General features: G+C 42.1%; 1 protein-coding gene across 3 annotated transcripts; it reads right to left on the reverse strand.

The window, feature by feature from the left end:
• Positions 1 to 1,948: 1,948 nt before the first annotated feature.
• On the reverse strand, positions 1,949 to 16,942 carry gon4la (gon-4 like a). Of its 3 annotated transcripts, XM_085445721.1 has the most exons (26): positions 16,429 to 16,942; positions 15,869 to 16,064; positions 15,579 to 15,793; positions 15,174 to 15,248; positions 15,036 to 15,086; positions 14,883 to 14,936; positions 12,643 to 12,738; positions 12,468 to 12,560; positions 11,703 to 11,864; positions 11,397 to 11,607; positions 11,222 to 11,323; positions 10,805 to 10,845; positions 10,545 to 10,660; positions 10,052 to 10,232; positions 9,871 to 9,957; positions 9,618 to 9,795; positions 9,389 to 9,539; positions 9,149 to 9,296; positions 6,143 to 6,259; positions 4,659 to 5,291; positions 4,497 to 4,574; positions 4,229 to 4,414; positions 4,008 to 4,151; positions 3,610 to 3,821; positions 2,952 to 3,054; positions 1,949 to 2,863 (listed from the first exon to the last, which is right to left on the reverse strand). In XM_085445721.1, exons 2-26 carry the CDS (start codon positions 16,044 to 16,046, stop codon positions 2,759 to 2,761), a joined length of 3,717 nt encoding a protein of 1,238 aa, XP_085301847.1. In that variant the 5' UTR covers positions 16,047 to 16,064; positions 16,429 to 16,942; the 3' UTR covers positions 1,949 to 2,758. The 3 variants fall into 3 exon arrangements, with proteins under 3 accessions (XP_085301847.1, XP_085301846.1, XP_085301848.1); XM_085445720.1 differs by lacking the exon at positions 16,429 to 16,942 and having other exon boundaries at positions 15,869 to 16,422; XM_085445722.1 differs by lacking the exons at positions 12,643 to 12,738; positions 14,883 to 14,936; positions 15,036 to 15,086; ... (2 more) ...; positions 15,869 to 16,064; positions 16,429 to 16,942 and having other exon boundaries at positions 12,445 to 12,518.
• Positions 16,943 to 18,407: the final 1,465 nt, after the last annotated feature.

Below are 18,407 nucleotides of genomic sequence, written 5' to 3' on the forward strand. Positions count from 1 at the left end.
TGAGAAGGACAGTTTTTCCATTGTATACATCTCTTGTACAGAAGATATCCAGTCTTCAGTTGTTGGTGGCTCAGGCTTGAGCCATCTCCTTGTGAGCACCTTTTTAATGAAATCAAATCACTTTTATTGTCACGTCACATTACTGGTACATTGGTACAGCACATGTGACCGAGATTCTTGTGTGCAAGCTTCACAAGCAACAGTGGTGTGCTAAAATACAAGAAAAATAAGAAACAAGGAAAATAATATGGCATATAACTCTACTCCGCATTCATACTAAAAAAAATTATGTTCTTCTTGAAGTTTATATATTTTATTCAGGAATGACAACTGCCACACTAGCTGTTTCAGTTTTGGGATCTTTATAAATCTGCAAATAGTCACTGTACTTATTCTCCACACTATTATACAATTCTTGACAAATATCTGTTGTAATTCATGTCTTCTTAATATCTGATAATGATCTATCTACATTAATGTATTTCCATGCAGACCTTAAAGGCCACAATACTGTCTGATTAAATTCTTTGTCATATTATCCCCAATCCACCCAAAACTATTTTTAAAATCTTTTCCTCTTTCCAACAGTTTGTAACACTTTCTTAACACGATGACTTTTATTATGACCTTTCAAATGTATCCAATAATTTACCATTGACTTTTGTCTTCTAAAATATAGTGGCACTCCACCCGATTCTACTTGTAGGACACATACCGGTGTTGCTTAAAGTCTCAGTGGTTGAGCTTGGATAATATCCAAGTTTTAGCCACTGACCAATATACCATACACCTATAATCTATTCTTGAGTGAATTAATGTGGCATCAAAATTTGCACCCCATGTCAACCCTGCTAAACCCCTTATAATATTAAGTACCTTTTTACTTTTACCCATAATGTGCTCTGTGATTTTTCCAAGTTAATTTCTTATCAAAAACTAGACCCAAAAACCAAAACCAATCAAACCTTTCTAGCCCCTTCCCATACTAGTAAAACTGTTTATTTTCTCCTATTTTTTTTTTTATTTGTGAAAAACATGACTTTAGTTTTCTCAACTGAAAATGTAAAAATCCCATTCTACACCTCACTTTTCCACTTTACTTATCCCCTCCTGGAATTTCTTAATGAGATGGTCTACATTTCCCGCCCTTACCTATAATGCTCTATCATGAGCAAAAAGTAATTTACAGACATATCTTTAAAAATACCATTGATCATAACTGAAAATAACATTGGGCTTACTACACTTCCTTGAGGAGTTCCATTTTCTATTTTTCTTGGCTCTGAAACGTGATCCTATTTTAACTTGAATAGTTCTGTCACATAAAAAAATCCCTTAACCAACTAAACATATTTTCTCCTATTCCTAACTGATGTAATTTAATCAGTAAACCCTTTCTCCAAGGCATATCATATGCTTTTTCTACATCCACAAACATAGCAACTACAATTTCTTTATTATTCTGAGCTTTCTTAATATCATCTTCCAGACATAAAAGAGGATCCATTGCTACGAAAACTACTCTGATAAGGCGCTGTTATATTTCTTGATTAAAAATTGCGCCGACCACTCATTCACCATCCTTTGCATCAATTTACACATATTGAAAGTCAAAGCAATGGTTCTATATTTCCCAGGATTACTATGGCCTTTTCCAGGTTTCTTTATTGGCATAATTATTGCCTTTTTGCATCTATATGGCAAGAGCCCTACTTGTCATATCTTATTAAATAACATTAACAATTTATTTAACGCTACATTACTTAAATGTTTCAATATAATATAACATACCTCATCGTTCCCTGGAGCACTATCCTGGTGCTACCCAGAGCTCTTTTCATTTCTCCAATAGAGGGGGCAATTCATTATATCAGTACTCTCTTTCCTCCCTAAAGCTTAAAGATTTCTTTCTTTAGCCTTCACAAACAAACACTTTGTTTACAAACACTTTTAAGGAGTAAAAAAATTTTAATGAGTTATTTTCATTCAATGTGAATAAACATTTGTACAAAACCTTCACACAATGTCTCCTTCACCAACATGAGAGCATGGAATCATGGGAGTGATGAGGTGTCCTCAACGCAGAGCATAATGGGAAACCAGAAGACGGGCCCCTCACCAAGGTCACATGACCCAGTTTAAGCCAACAGGAGCTGGTTTCTACTTTCCTTCTTTGTATTATGTGACCACAGAGGCCCCTCCCTCTCTAGAGGAGATAAATTAATGATAAATATTTTTTAAATAAAGCTCTGCTCTGATTGGTCAACAAATCGGAGTTGAAGTATAAACAGCAAGTGTCTCTGAACTCTTTCACAGTAAGCTACAGTCCTGTAAATGAACTCTTTGATCAGCCTCAAATCTGCTCCAGAGAAAAAAGGTCTGAAGAATCCATCATCACCCAGATTGTAGAAGGGGGGTGTTATCCTGAGGCTGTAGAACTTTTAACTGGTTCTAGATTTTAAATCCACAGCTAAGTCTCTAAACCTAAAGTCCAGAACCAAAGGCCGGCCAAGGAGGTTCACATGTATCCTGAATCATTCATCATCTCTGATCTAGAATGGAACTCTTTGATCCTCTCGTCTCAACACATTCTAGACACGTTCTCTAAACAGTCTGGCAGAGGTGAGCAGAGCGCCTCCTGCAAGACTCCATTCTTTCATCTAAATAAACTCCTCTGGATTCTCAAAGTCGGACAGCGGTGGATTCGCATCATTTTGGACTCTGTAGTCTATTTGCAGGTCTCTAACTGGTCAAGGACTCAGTCTGGAGCATCTTGCCTGCTCATTGGCTGTGCCTCAAAGGAACAGGAAGTGGACTTTGCAGAGTGGAAAAGCTTCATCAGGTCGAGGAACCGAAGGCGTACCTGTAGAAAACATCGGATTTAATACTTAGAAGAAAAACACAGAGCTCAGAGCTCTACACTTGCATGCTGAGGCGTTGCCTCATCTCACCTGTTGGGCAGTCTTGTTTCCCAGGTGGGTAGACACCTGTCTAAACGTTTTCCAGGTGGCTCCCCTCTCCTGACAGGCAGTCAGGATAGCTCGGTCCACCTCGCTGGAACAGGAACAATCAGAGTTAGTTTTTCCTCTTTTCTTATGCTACTTTTAGAATCATCTTAAAACATCTGGCTCTGAAAGCTTCGATGCTTAAATTCATTTTATTTTCATAATGTTTCAAGATCAGCGTTTATGTTTGTAGAACATTTCAAATGAAACATTTCTACAACATTTACAGTTTTATACAATACAAATGTCTTTGCTACTAGAAGATGTATGCTACAGAAGTTTTATTTTTTGGGTTTACAGATGTTCCGTCTCATTTTTATTCCTTAAGGATTTTTTATGGAGCATTTAATGAATATTGTTTTTAGAACACGTTTCCAGAGCACGTGAACATTTGCAGGGTGTGTAATGTTTTATGCAACACAGATTTTGAATGTGTGATTGTGGCTGGTGCAACACCTATTGATGACTTTCTGATATTTTCTACAACATCTGAATAATGCCTGCCAACACTTTTTCAGGACACTGGAGTTTTTTGTCTCTAGTAGTTTCAGAACCTTGAAATGATGTTTCATCGTTATAATGTTTCTTTAGTGTTTTCTCTGACCGTGTCCACATGACGACTTTCTCCCCAGTGGCTGTCAAAGTGATGTTTTTGGCACAAACCGCTTGCCGCTGCCCCTCATCCTGTTCCTCTCTGTCGGTGCCTTGGTTCCCGTCAGGGGAACTCTGGGCAGCAGAGTTTGTGGTGTGGAACTCTTGGTAGAACTGGCGGAGTTCCTGCTGCAGGTCAGGATGATGGCAGAGCAAAGAAGAGAGCTGACAAAACAAAGAGAGGATCAGACTTCGGTCTCTCTCTGTTCCATTTTTTATCAATAACTTGATAAACCCATCATTCCGGAGGAAAATAATCAGTGTTTAATTATTTTATCAGTAGAAGACAGATTTAATTGACAGATTTCCTCAGGTCAGATCAGCTGAGGGGTCAAATGTCATCTACCTTACCTTGTTTATGTCCTCAGGTAAAGGGGCAGAGCTTCCTTGCAGTACTGACACCACCTGTTGGTAGAGTGAGGAGCTTTCTCCCAGGCTCCATCTCAGTTTCCATAGAAACACTCGACTGCGTTCAAATAGCTGCTGCTCCAGAAGCTGCGGAGATGAAGAGAGCTGATGAGTTGCACCTAAGTCACAGCACACCTCTGCGAGGTCACAGTGATGTCACCCACCAGGCCACAGCGGCGAGCTTGTCTGCGGTTCAGGAAGGCGGCAAAGTCTCTGAGCAGCTGAGGCCACGGCCGCAGAACGCTGCTTATTCTGTCATACAGGACATCAACTGCAGCAGTTGAGAACTCGTCCAACACACACATCAGTTCCTCCCACAAGCCCGGATACATCTGCACCGCCTCATAAACCTGACCAGGTAACAGGAAATACAAACAACTGCGGTTACACAATCTTGCTAAATACAATTCAATTCCAGAATTAAAGCCTCACCCTGTAGAGATAATCATGAGCGAACAGCACGTCTTCTGACTCTCTCTGATCATCTTCATCACTTTCTTCTGACAGTGGCTGAAACCAAACAGGAAGTCAGATATCTGCAGATATTAATTGGTTGATTGACTGAGAGCTGACTTTGGCCACTAAAGGTTTCACCTGCTGAGTTTTTCTGTCTCCATCTTCATCAGGATCACCACTGTCTTCTTCTGCTCCTCTAGGTGGTGTCAAGATTCCGTCCTGTTTACTCTCTGACCCCACCTCCTGCACATCGTCACTGACAGCAACACTTCCTGCAGCACTGGGTGAAGATTCAGACAGAACCAGGATGATGTCGCCCTCTTCCTCCTCCTCTTCATCAGTTCTGATGACATCATCCCCTGTCACCTGATGGGAGGTGGGGTCATCGCAGGAAGGAGGTGTAAAGAATTTGTGTTCCCTCCCCCTCCTCAGGGCTGCAAGTTTCTGACTGTATCGTCTAATTTGATCTCTGGTTGCCATGGACACAGTGGCAGTGCAAATGTCAGTGGGGGAATCGGTCCTGGTCAGGAGCAGGCGGTGAAGGAGGACTCGAGGAGGAGTGGGAGCGGAGGGGGCAGAGTCAGGGGGATGAGGGGGGTTGTGGTTTTGATTCAGCAATACAAAGCCGATCCGTCTGAAGTCCAGGTTCTGAGGGAGGCGGGGTGGGTATCGGGTCCCAGGGGGGACGCTGTAGGAGCTGGAGGGGGTTGGGATGTTTGAGGCGGAGCTATTATAGTGCCTAATGATTGGGTAGATGACGGGGAGAGAGCGCTGAAGACAGAAAAGAGATGGTTTTATATATGCACATACACACATACATACTCAGACTTCAAACTACACACATGAAAGCAGTGTTCTCTTCTGATTCACTGTAAAATCAGCCTAAGCACATTCTTAATCGCTGAGGCATCCCAACAAACACAATTGCAGTTTCAACAAAGTGTGTCAAGATTCCACATTAGAAAAGGAAAAGTTGCTGCAATAAGTCACAGAAACGCTCCAATTACAAAACAGATTTTTTGGTAGTTCAAAGAAAATATTCTATTTTTGCAGGAGGATCTAGTGTGAAATAAAGTGTGGAACTTCTCTGTTTGGTTTGCTAAAAGTTCAAAGGTCACAGTTGGTTTTGTTTCCATCACAAACGGTCTGTGTCAGCAGCATCAGCTAATCCTCATCACATCCTTTCTTCAGAATCTAAAATACCGTTCGTTTTTATGACCTCTAAGTGAACCTCATACCTATCAGAACTAGTGCTTCTCAGATTACACAGAGGGAGACACTGCAACAGCGGGAAAACCTGCAGCTGATGGGGAACTGGTTCCTGAGCTGCACGATAACACCGAGGAGACAGTGGGAGGACCACAAGGCTGATTACTGACCAGTTAACTACGTTTGCTATTTCCCTCTTCTCTTATAATCCATTCCATGGAGCAGCAGTCTAAGCAGAGACTCCCAGACCTCCCCTGGGCACCTGCTTCATCTCTCCAGTGTCACCTGGGTCTCCTCGGTCAACTGTTTGACACCATGTCATCAGTGCTTATTCTGGAACTAGTTTTCCATGAAGAGAAGACGGGCAGGAAAAATGCAGAGAGGAACAAAGGAAACACAAGCAGCCTTCCTACCAGCAGCCACAGAGGCATGACGCTCTCCTCTCTCTCCACAGGAGGTCGCCAGTCTGCTAAATTCACGGGACGACATGCCACTGGCATTGGGAGAACCCGCCGCTGGTACCTGAAGGTCTGCAGAAGACAGACAGATGGACTGTGTGTTTTTATGTACAGAGGTGTGATAAAGCAGATCATTTTTCGAAAAAATAATGGACAGCTCAAGTGGAGCGGTCGAAGAATAAACTTTTTAAATAAGTACTCATTTATGCAGCGACACAAATGTTCTAATACTGAAGAACATGAAAACATTACTTTTAGCTACATGTCGGCAAAGTTATGTGACATTAGTGATCATATCTATCTAATAGACTCCAATTCGTGCATGTAAATGGAGAGTCCTCTTCACACACTGAGGTTAATTATGGAGTTCCACAGGGTTCAGTGCTAGGACCAATTCTGTTTACATTATACATGCTTCCCTTAGGCAGTATCATTAGAAGACATAGCATACATTTTCACTGCTATGCAGATGACACCCAGCTCTATCTGTCCATGAAGCCAGATAACACACACCAATTAGTTAAACTGCAGGAATGTCTTAAAGACATAAAGACCTGGATGGCCGCTAACTTTCTGCTTCTTAATTCAGATAAAACTGAGGTTATTGTACTCGGCCCTGAAAATCTTAGAAATATGGTATCTAACCAGATTCTTACTCTGGATGGCATTACCTTGGCCTCCAGTAATGCTGTGAGGAACCTTGGAGTCATTTTTGACCAGGACATGTCCTTCAACGCACATATTAAACAAATATGTAAGACTGCTTTCTTCCATTTGCGCAACATCTCTAAAATTAGAAATATCCTGTCTCAGAGTGACGCTGAAAAACTAGTTCATGCATTTATTACTTCCAGGCTGGACTACTGTAATTCATTATTATCAGGATGTCCAAAAAACTCACTGAAAAGCCTTCAGCTAATCCAAAATGCTGCAGCAAGAGTCCTGACAGGGACTAGAAAGAGAGAGCATATTTCTCCTGTTTTGGCTTCCCTTCATTGGCTTCCTGTTAAATCCAGAATTGAATTCAAAATCCTGCTCCTCACATACAAGGTCTTAAATAATCAGGCCCCATCTTATCTTAATGACCTTGTAGTACCATATCACCCTATTAGAGCACCTCTCTCTCGCTCTGCAGGCCTACTTGTTGTTCCTAGAGTATTTAAAAGTAGAATGGGAGGGAGAGCCTTCAGTTTTCAGGCCCCTCTTCTGTGGAACCAGCTTCCAGTTTGGATTCGGGAGACAGACACTATCTCTACTTTTAAGATTAGGCTTAAAACTTTCCTTTTTTCTAAAGCATATAGTTAGGGCTGGACCAGGTGACCCTGAATCCTCCCTTTGTTATGCTGCAATAGATGTAGGCTGCCGGGGGATTCCCATGATGCATTGAGTTTTTCCTTTCCAGTCACCTTTCTCACTCACTATGTATTAATAGACCTCTCTGCATTGAATCATATCTGTTATTAACCTCTGTCTCTCTTCCACAGCATGTCTTTATCTATGAAGCGCCTTGAGGCGACTTTTGTTGTGATTTGGCGCTATATAAATAAAATTGAATTGAATTGAATTGATGTTAGTACTAGTGAGGTTCCACTTGCTTTTAAAGCCTTTACTCTAAAAGGCATATTGTTCAAAAATTGACTTTAATTTTACAGAAATTGTGATATTCAAACCTGAATATCACAGTACTAGCAGGATTCACAGCACTGTTAATGTTAGTTTGGTTATTTTGCTGGCTCCGTTTGGTGGTGTCTGTGTTTTTTTTAAATGAGCTGCTATGTTAAATTTGTGTTTTAATCCTGTAGCTTTGCACACATTTGATTTCCATGTTTGAGAACTGCAAGTGTTCAGATCATCTGCGATCATCTCTGAGGGACAGCTGATTGAGACCGAGGCTTTCCACCCTTGATGATACAGGACAAATTCAGCAGTGTGTGAGGAAGGGCCAGCACCAGCTGAGAGATGAAGAGAACAGACAGACTGTTCTCTCTATGAGAGGGACTACTTAAAAAAAAAAAAGCTTAAAATAACTAATTATCTGTCCTAAATCACTCTTATTAGATAAAGTCATCATTAAATCTATCAAAGTGTTTTCAGTGTGGAAGAAAATACTCAGGGCGCTCAAGTAAAAACTATGAAAGGCAGTAAAAAGTTCTATATTCAGAAACTTAAAGTACGCAAATATCAGCAGCAGAATGCACCTGAAAATAAAAGTCTGTGTTTCTTTCAGTAATATGAAACATGGAGTGTTTTGGATTAGTAGTACTGCTGTTTGTTGAATTATATTGCTGTAGATGTTTATATGCTTTATGTATTTTGGGATAAGTTGATGTATAGTGCTATAATTTATAAGGATGTTATGTTTTTTTTAATCATTTTTGCCAGGTCAGTCTGTTTAAGGCTCTGATATCTATTCAATATGACTTAAAACAGTTATGGGATGATTTTCTCAAAATCAAAATAAATTTTTCACAAAATTGACAAATCGATAAATCAATCTACTCTTCATTTTATCTAACAAACACATAGTTATCACAACTCGTAAATTGTCTTTTTACCCATATAAATAAGCTTTCAGACAAATTTGGTATTGCCAATATATTAAAAGAACAATATTTGTCTCTCTTATTTGAAACAGAGTTAAAGTTCACTGCTGTACATTTTTAATTAAATGCAATACATTTAATATTGGCCATGTTATATTTACATGACCAAACTGAAATGACACTAGTCTCATTAACAACATTAGCTAACTAGTTAATGTTAAAATTACTGTTGGGTACAGAAATTAAGCCCAACAATATTGTATTTACAGTCCTGTGGTCTTAGCCTCAGATACTTCACAAACCAAAAAAATCTAATTAAAAAACATACATAATTTTCGCTTTCAAAAGGCCAGGTGCTTGGAAGGATGCAACCCATGAATTGGGACGCACCATGTATGTGTATGTATGTCTGCGTTACCTTGACAACGTTGTCAGGAAAACCTGGCCGGCAGCACTGCAGGATCCTTCGTCGAACCTGAACCAGAGATTTCCTCAGCAGGAACTGGGACACCAGTTTGGGTGGGTCACATGACCCTTCCATATTCCTGAGGCCGAGCACCAACAGACTGAAACACACACACACACGCACACACACACACTAAGGGCATGGTGAAGGTTTTTCTCAGGCCTCTTTGTGTTACAGTGAGTGTGTGCTCACCAGTCCTCAGCCGGAGTGAAGGCTGCTGTCCTCCGGGGGCAGTACAGCGCGGGATCTAGGCTAGCACAAGGCAGCAGCTCCGGGTACATGAAGACGGGCCGTGTGGCAAAGAGCCAGGCAAGCTCAGCCGGCATGACGGGGAAGCAGCGCACTGTTAGCATGTAAAAACAAGTTTCAATCAAAGTTTCAAGTCAATCAATCAGGAAGCCCCGCCCCCACTTGTACTCACTCCGTCCCCGGGCATCACGGGGGCGAAGCTGTGGCCGGTAGCTGATGGGAGCCTGACGCAGCTCATCCAGCAGCTGCAGCGCCATCTGCAGGTTGGATGCTCTGAAGACACTACAGAAACCAGGAAGAGCCAACAAACCAATCAGCTCGGCCCGCTGCGCCAGCAGGTCTACCTCACACTGAAAGACAGGAAGTGAGCTTCAATGGGTGCATTAACAACAGGAAGTACATCACAACACATCCAGGTGAGTTACCAGGAACTGCCGGCAGGTCTCCGCTTCGCTGTGCAGTCTGGGCACAAGTGAGGTCAGCAGGTAAACCTGAGTAAGTAGCTGGACATGCTGAAAGAAAGACGACAGGTGAGTTCAGTTGCTGTTATCATGGTAAAAGCATGGTAAGAGCTCTCAGCCGCCATGCTGAAAGAGTAGAGTTTACCTGTTGGAGCTGCTGCTGCAGGCATTTCCTCTGCTCAGCGTTCAACTTGTACACGATCAGCTCTGTGTGCGTGTCATGTGGCACTCCAGTCAGCTGTTTCCTTCTTATCAATGCCAGCTGCTGCTTCACCGTGCGCAGCTCTGCGATTGGTCCATCCTCAGCCTCATCATCAGGACACTCTCTGATGTGAAAACACACAGACAGTGATGTATCTGTGTGTGTGAGCATGTATTCATGTCTTTGTGGGGACCAAAAAATTGGAAGTTTACTATACTTGTGGGGACCAACAGCCCTCATGCGGACCAAAATCCCAGTACCCACAAGTTTGAAGGCCTTTTAGGGAATGTCACGGTTACAACTGTGTTATGGTTAGGTTAGGTTAGGTTTAGGCATTCATTTTTGATGGTCAGGGTTCGTTGCTAGTGAAAGCATGTCAATTAGATGTCCCCACAATATATGAATACCCGACTGTGTGCGTGTGTTAGTTACGCACCTGTCCTGCTGCTCCTCAGGTGTGTGGATCTGAAATGTTTGTGCTTCCTCCTGTGGCTCTTCCTCTTCCTCATGGCCTTCATCATCCACTTCCTGTCCAGCCAGGTCCTCTTTCAGCTGAGACACACAGAAAGGTGAGGAGACAGGTGAGGAGACACTGAGGAGACAGGTGAAGAGACAGTTGAAGAGACACTGAGGAGACAGGTGAAGAGACACTGAGGAGACAGGTGAAGAGACAGGTAACCTGAAGGTGTTTTATACCGTCTCAAACAGCTCCTCCATCAGCTCGTTCACCTCCTTTTCTGAGGACATAAACACAAATTATCATCTTCAGCAGGTATTAATCACATTTATTGCTCGCTTATGATACATTTAATATTGGCCATGTTATGGATGCACCCTTGATGCATCCATCAGAGTGTGTGTGTGTGTGTGTGTGTGTGTGTGTGTGTGTGAGGGTAGACCGGAGGAGAGGAGAGGAAAAAAAATACAATAAAAAAAATTTAAAATCCATGGACCTTTGATTGTTAGCCGCCCACTGATTACTGATTTCTCAGATATTACGGCTGATCACCTGAGGCACCCTCCCGAACGTGTGCACTGAGTTTAAACAGATGACTGAGCAGCTCCTTTGTAAATGCAGGGAAAATCTGAACACATGTGTGTTTGTGTACTTACTGGTGATGCGGACAGCCTTGTCATCACGGTAATCCTCTACATCGGGCTCGTCAATGTCAGCCAGGAAGTTGTACTCTGGATCATCCTCGTCATCACACTCCTCTGTCAGAAAAAGATTCTTGATCAGTTTGAGTCCAGTCAGAACTCTAATCCCTGCTCTGTTATGAACCCTCACCTTCATTGTCCATGTCTGAGCTCATCAGCCCTCTCAGCCAATCGGTCCACTCCCTGTCCTCGTGGGTGGAGCTAGAGTCGTACATATCAGGTGTGATGTCAGGAGCTTGGAGTTCTGCCTCCAGCCGGCCCAGCGGGACATCCCTGAGAGGACGTTTGGACCGAGTCCGAGACGCCATGAGACCGGCCTCATCCTCCGACTCAGACAGAGGCTGACGACACAGATGATCCATAATGATCTGTCGCTTTGATCTATATCGTTATCGTATATTGATGCATCACATGACCAGATTGTCTCCATGGTTACCTGATAGGGCTCCATACAAACAGCCAGCTCCTCCTCCACAGCATGAAGCTTCTCCAGGAAGGTCCTGTCAGTCACAGGTTTAGGAAGTGGAGCTTTGGGGGGAGGGGGCGGCCCCATGGAAACAGACCTTGCCCTCACAAGTCTGGACCGACTCCGCGACTTCTGATAGGATGGAAGACAGGAAGCAGGCTTTAAAGTTTAGGTAGGCCAGGGCTCTCCAGCTCCAGTCCTCGAGAGCTACTGTGCTGCAGCTTTTAGATGCATCCCTACTCCAACACAGTTGAATCAAATGGTTGAGCTACTTCTTCAGCATGCCATCAAGTTTGGCAAAGCCCTTAATTTGATTCAGGTGTGTTGGACCAAGAATGCATCTAACATTTGCAGGACAGAAGCTCTCAAGGACTGGAGTTTGAGACCCCTGAGGTAGACAGTGTCCCATTCACAGGTTCAGAAAAAAGTAAACTCAGAGCTTTTAGGGAAATCAGCAAATAAAAACAATGTTTTATACTCAGGTTTCATAAACCGGTGTGTTTAAAACTGCGGAATATTCCTGTTTTCACTCAAATCTCCATGTTTTACCATTAGATCAACAGAAATAATTTGATCAGTAGTTTTGCCATTTGGTCATCAATAAAGTTTTTGAATTTGTTCATTTCTAACAATCTGACGTTTGAGGGACCAGACAACACTGATTGTTTCACACATTTTCACTTCTAAAGCTCTGACTGATCAGCAGACTGACAGCGATGATCACACTCTGAGGACCTGCCATGGGCTGGAGCTGTCCTCCTCAGCTCGGGGCAGCCGAGTCCCTCGAGGAGACGAAGCTGTGCTCTCCATGTCACTCTCCTGGAACGTCTACACAGACACACAACCAATGAAAAATCAGTAGCCAGTCATCATCAACATCACAGCACGCTGCAGACGCTTGGAGCCTCACGTCTTCAGCCGTCTCGTCCTCCTCCTCCTCCTCGGGATGGTACTCGTCATCAGAGGAGTCTTCCTCAGCCAGAGGGATGTCGACAAACTGCGGAGCCTGAAGACAGACACATGTAGCTGAAACTTCATTGACACTGTAATTCCACACAGAAAACAAAGGAGGTCACACACATCCTACAGCGTTAGTCTCAGCGTTCAGCAGAGAAATAAGAATCACATTTTATGACTACTACAAAAACACTAGAGTTGGAGAAAAAAGGACTTTAAAAATGCCTCTTTTTACTTTTAATTATTTTTAAATTGCTAACCTGCTTTAAAACTGTTCATACTCTGACTAAAAGTCAGGTCAGATATACACTACCAGTTAAAAGTTTGGACACACCTTGTCATTTAATGGTTTTGCTTATTTGAACTACTTTCTACATTATAACTGCAAACTGAAGATATCAAATATATAAAGCAGGATATATAGAAATGTAGCAAAACAAAATAAATAACTCTAAATATGCCTTATAGTTTAGATTCCAGAAAGTTAGACACAAACTTTGTTGACAGAGCTGCAAACCCTTGGCATTCTCTCAATGAGCTTCACGAGTAGTCACCTGAAATAGTTTTCACCACAGGTGAGCCTTTTCAGGGTTCATTTGTGACATTTATTGTCTTCTTACAACCGATGGTCCCCAACTGTGTTATTGTGCACAAGTCAGGTTGGTACTCAGCGGACATAACTATTTGACAACTATTAGAATTCATATAAGGGCAAGAACCGATCAGCTAAGTAAAGAGAAACGACAGTCCATCATTACTTTAAGAGTTGAAGGTCAGTCACTCTGGAAAATTGCTAACATTTTGAATGTGTCCCCAAGTGCAGTGGCAAAAACCACGAAACCCTACGATGAAACTGGCACACACAACGACCGCTGCTGAGGATAAATTCATCCGAGTCACCAGCCTTAGAAATCGCAAGTTAACAGCACCTCAGATTAGAGTCCAGGATAAATGCCACATAGAGTTCCAGTAGCAGACACATCTGTACATCAGCTGGTCAGAGGAGACTACGTGAATCAGGCCTTTATGGTCAAATAGCTGCTAAGAAACTACTACTAAGAAAAAGCAACAAGCAGAAGAGATTTGTTTGGGCCAAGAAATACAAGGAATGGACATCAGACCAGTGGAAATCTGTGCTTTGGTCTGATGAGTCTAAATTTGAGATCTTTGGTTCCACCCGCCGTGTCTTTCTCATCCGACACAGAAAAGGTGAACGAATGGTCTCTACATGCATTGTTCCAATCGTAAAACATGGAGGAAGAGGAGTGATGTGTGTGAGGTGGGGGTGCTTTGCTGGTGACACTGTTGGAGATTTATTCAAAATTGAAGGCACACATGGCTACCACGGCATCCTGCAGCGACATGCCACCCGATCCAGTTTATGTTTAGTTGGACTACCATTTATTTTTCAACAGGACAATGACACCAAACACACCTCCAGGCTGTGTTGGGGCTATTTGACCAAGATGGAGAGTGATGGACTGCTGCGCCATGGCCTGACCTCCGCAGTCACCCGACTTAAGCCCAATCGAGATAGTTTGGGACAAGATAGATCACAGAGTGAAGGCAAAACGGCCAATAAGTGCTCAATATCTCTGGGAACTCCTTCAAGACTGTTGGAAAACCATTTCAGATGACTACCTCATGAGGCTCATCAAGAGAAAATGAAGAAAGGTATAAAAGCAGTTTGTATATTTTTACAAATCGTCAAGAACACAGTTAAAAATATATATTTTTAAAAATACTAACATTAAAAATTAAAACAATTACATAATCTACTTAAAAAAAAGAAAAAATTACAAACTCATTTTTTAAATTTTATGTTAGTTTCAAATGTTTTTAATATCTAGAGATGTAACTAAAATAAAATAAGAATTTTAAATCTGAATTGTTTAACATTTAAGAACTGAATTAATGTGTAATTGAATTAATTTGATGGCTATTTCTCCAAATTAAATAAATGAAAAATGCCAATGAAAATTTTAAAATGATTAAAAAACACTTTACGGTGTTAAAAATTGAATTCAAGTCAAATGCTGACAAAATGCCATTAAAAGCTTTTACGTCATTTTAAAACATTTCGAAAAAATGCAGGGATTCAAATGTTTTTCAGATGATTTTAAAAAGTTACACTTAACTGAAGACTTTATAAAGATTGCAGTCAGGATTTCAGGTTTGACCTTTGACCTTTACCTTGACGATGTCACTGGTTTTCTTGATGGGCGAGATGGTCCAGGTTGGAATCACCTGACAGAAAACAAAAAGTTCAGAGTGCTCTGTGTGTGTGTGTGTGTGTGTGTGTGTGTGTGTGTGTGTGTGTGTGTGGGCTGCTGTAAGTGGACTCACTACGCCTTTCTCCACCACCTCCTTCAGCTTAGATCGAGTCATTTTGGGCTCCTGCAGAAAAGAAAGAAAGTCTGTAAGCAGGGTCAGGACTCACGTGATGGCAGTGAATGATTGATTTTGATTGGATGATAGACTCACAAATGGAGGGACAGCCTCAGTCTCATTAATGGCAGCTTTCATCATGGCCACCACATGCTCATTGGTGATCACTTCCTGTGGGTCAAAGGCCAACGTTTAAACTGTAAGTTTCCCATATTCTTGTTGAAAGCCTTTGAGTTTGTTACACTTCATATCTTTAAAAGAGCTCAGAGTAACCTCAGAGAACTGAATGTACTAAAGACTGTCAAAGACTGACAGTATTCTTTAATAAGCCGTTACCATCTAACAGGCATCCTACTCCAAGTCATTAAAGGGTAAGTCACATGACACTTCATGGACAAATACTTCAAATTAAACTGCTTCAAAGACAGTAGGCTTAAAAACCTGAATTCAATCAAAAATCGTGATCACACCCTCTCCAGGCATGTGGGTGGAGGCACTCACGTGGATGATGTTTTTCACGTTCACTGTGGTCAGGTTGTGCTGTTTGGACTTTGTCTCCAGTGACTGATCCAGCTGTCTGTCAATCTCCACCTCCACTCCTGCCTCCTCCTCACTCTCTGAGGCCCCATCCCTTGGCTCCTCCTCCTCAGCCAGTTTCCTCTTCCTCCTTCTGGCGGCCTTCTTCTTGGCAGCCTTCATCTCCTCCTGGCTGTCCTCTGATGGAGAGATCGGTCCATCAGAGACACGGGTCCTCACAAAGCCACCAGCGTATGTGCATGTGTGTGCATTACCCATGGTGATGACGAGTCTGGAGTCAGTGGTGTCTTCCTCCGCCAGCTGGTAACGCTGCTCCTCCTCCTTCTCCTGTAGCAAAGCATCATGGGAGGCGAACTGCAGCAGTGTAGTAGCAGTGACGGCAGGAGCTGGGCCGGACAGGCTGAGTTTAAGACACTTTCGGCCCGAGTTCATCGTGCAGAAACATGACCTCTGAAACAGTGACATCAGACTCAAACAACTTATACAGATGAGAATAAAAAGTATTGAAGGGACACCCAAGCTGTAACTCCCGCCCCTCAGCAGGCTTCCAAGAGTTGACCAATCACAGCAAACAAGATCAGAAGATTAATAACAGTTCTTTTTGAACTGAGCCTCAGAAGGAGACCCTGGTGCAGGCAAGCAGGGTGGACCTCCTTTAGCAAATCTAAAAGGTTAGCTGCTTCTGTTCGCAGCTCCTGTCGGTGTGAACATGCTGTTAAAGACCGAGAGACATGAGACCTGAACCAGCAGAGGAATGGGCAGACAAGGAACCAGTAGCCACCGTGGTAAACTACCTGAATTCACCTGCGTTTACCTGTTTTAGCCGCTTCGGCTCTTCGTCCCGCCTCCCGCCGGCTAGCTGCTAACGTTAGCCCCAGAGGTCCGTGGGCCGCGAGGGTGATCCAGCTCAAGAGTGCACGGGGCAGCAGGCCTTCTTGTCCGTTCTCGGTACCCACACGATAACGGGCATGGTCTGGTGCAGCACAGACTAACTTACCGCCACAACGTCAGACGAGTCTGCCTCCAAAAACTACATTTCCGGCGCCCTCACTGTGACGTATGGAGCGGCGTAATTTTCCTTCTTCTTCTTCAGTTTCATGGCGGTTGGCAAACAAATTCTAGGTGCATTAGCGCCACGTACTAGATTGTAATTTTTATCAAAACCTACAGTACCACCGTTATTTTCTTATTAAAATTCCTGTCTCTTTCAAAAATGTAAAAATATCAGCAAAAAACTATGCTCCCCGAGTCTCTTTGAAATAATTCCCTTCTCCTTAAATTATTCTTGTTCTTATGAATGTAACAAGTGTCACCTGGCAGTTTGCTGCTCTCTGCCAGGTGATTAGCAGAGGAGCTTTGAAAAGGTAGTGGGTGTGAGGGGTGAGGTTAGCGCTCTTCTGTGGGAAATTCCAGAGGTGATTAACTCACTCGGGTGCGAGTGGGTATATAGTTCGGTAAGAAACTTTTACCATTTTGTTTGGATCAATTATTATTGTAGGTGCCCATTTTTAATGCGTGTTGTTGGACTTTTTTTAGTTTCGAGTTTTAATGGAGGAATTGATCAAGGTCTAGATCGACTGCGCGCAGGGAAACCGATCAATATTGTAGGTATGTTGAGTGTTTGTTTTAAGTTTTGTGATTTTTGAATGGTTTAATAAAACTCATATTTTATTGGGTAACATTTTAATCGATAATGTTGTTTGTGTTTTTCAGCTGTTGTTGTGCTGTCTCTGCTGTCCTTTTTTTTATTTTTTATTTTTTTTATTCTCTTGATTGATTTGTAATTTTGTTTTGGTTAGTACGTCCAGCCGTAAAGGCGGTTAATGACTGAGAGTGAGTTGTGTAAGGGCGGAATAACCTTTCTTGTTTTAGTTTTTTTTGTTTGTGCCACTTCCCTTTATGTCCCAGATTGCAGGTCATGCATAGCGCTGATTCCCAGCTGTGCTGAGACCCGAATTATGTGCAGTGCGTGCCCACGGGTAGATTAACTGCAGTGTCTGTAAACGGGGTGTGACGGTAGCAGCAGGGGCGGATCTAGAGAAATTTTCTTAGGGTGGCATGAGGGTGGCAAAGAAATCAAATGGGGTGGCAAAATCAAAGCCTTTTTTTTTTTTTTTTTCAAACACATGTGCAGGTGGTTACATATGGTTAAAATAATTCAAATGCAGTAAGTATACACATTTTTCATATAAATACAGTCTATAACTTGATTATTGTCTGTAGCCCACATAATTACACACTTTAGTTACATAAAACATGTGAGTTTGGATCTTATGTACTGTATAGCCTGTATAATAAATAAATATGTAGCCCAATAAGTATAAAATCCAGAAAGCTACACAACATGGGGCGGTTCATTTACAAACACAAGTCTAACTTACATTTCACACAGTTTTTTGTTAGAAAACAATCACATTGTTACAGCTTAAATTACACAAAATGTCAGAAATCTGCACTGTCATGAACAAAAATTTAAACCTAATTTTTCACGATTTGTTGGATTAACCCTCTGAGGTCTGAAATACAACCGGCCATTTTTGACTCCTTTTGAGTTTACGTTTGTATTTCACCCTCAAATTGTTTCATTTTATTTTTTCCCCTTGCCTTGTTTGGTATCTTTCTTTTCAGCTCAACTGAATTTAGTTGTTTTTTTCACTGACATACTGCATTAGTATTACTGATCTGAAATCACATAAAGAACTTAAAATCCTAGTAGTATTTCTTTACTGTTAAAAAAACAAAAAAAAAACCCCCAAAAAAACCACAGCCACCTTGAGTAAATTTTTATAACTT

The sequence above is a fragment of the Copadichromis virginalis genome, linkage group LG22 (assembly GCF_057382275.1).
Source record: "Copadichromis virginalis isolate Kocher_CV1m ecotype Utaka linkage group LG22, C_Virginalis_male_GT1.1, whole genome shotgun sequence".
Taxonomy (NCBI): Eukaryota; Metazoa; Chordata; class Actinopteri; order Cichliformes; family Cichlidae; genus Copadichromis; species Copadichromis virginalis.

Bases quoted from the DNA above. Each gene is read 5' to 3' on its own strand.
- gon4la (XM_085445720.1), bottom strand. From the start codon at position 16,079: ATGTCACTGTTTCAGAGGTCATGTTTCTGCACGATGAACTCGGGCCGA. The intron at 12,739-14,882 runs GTAAAGGTCAAA...GTCTGTCTTCAG, and splicing joins AAACCAGTGACATCGTCAAG to GCTCCGCAGTTTGTCGACAT. The intron at 9,297-9,388 runs GTGAGCACACAC...TGTGTGTTTCAG, and splicing joins TTCACTCCGGCTGAGGACTG to TCTGTTGGTGCTCGGCCTCA.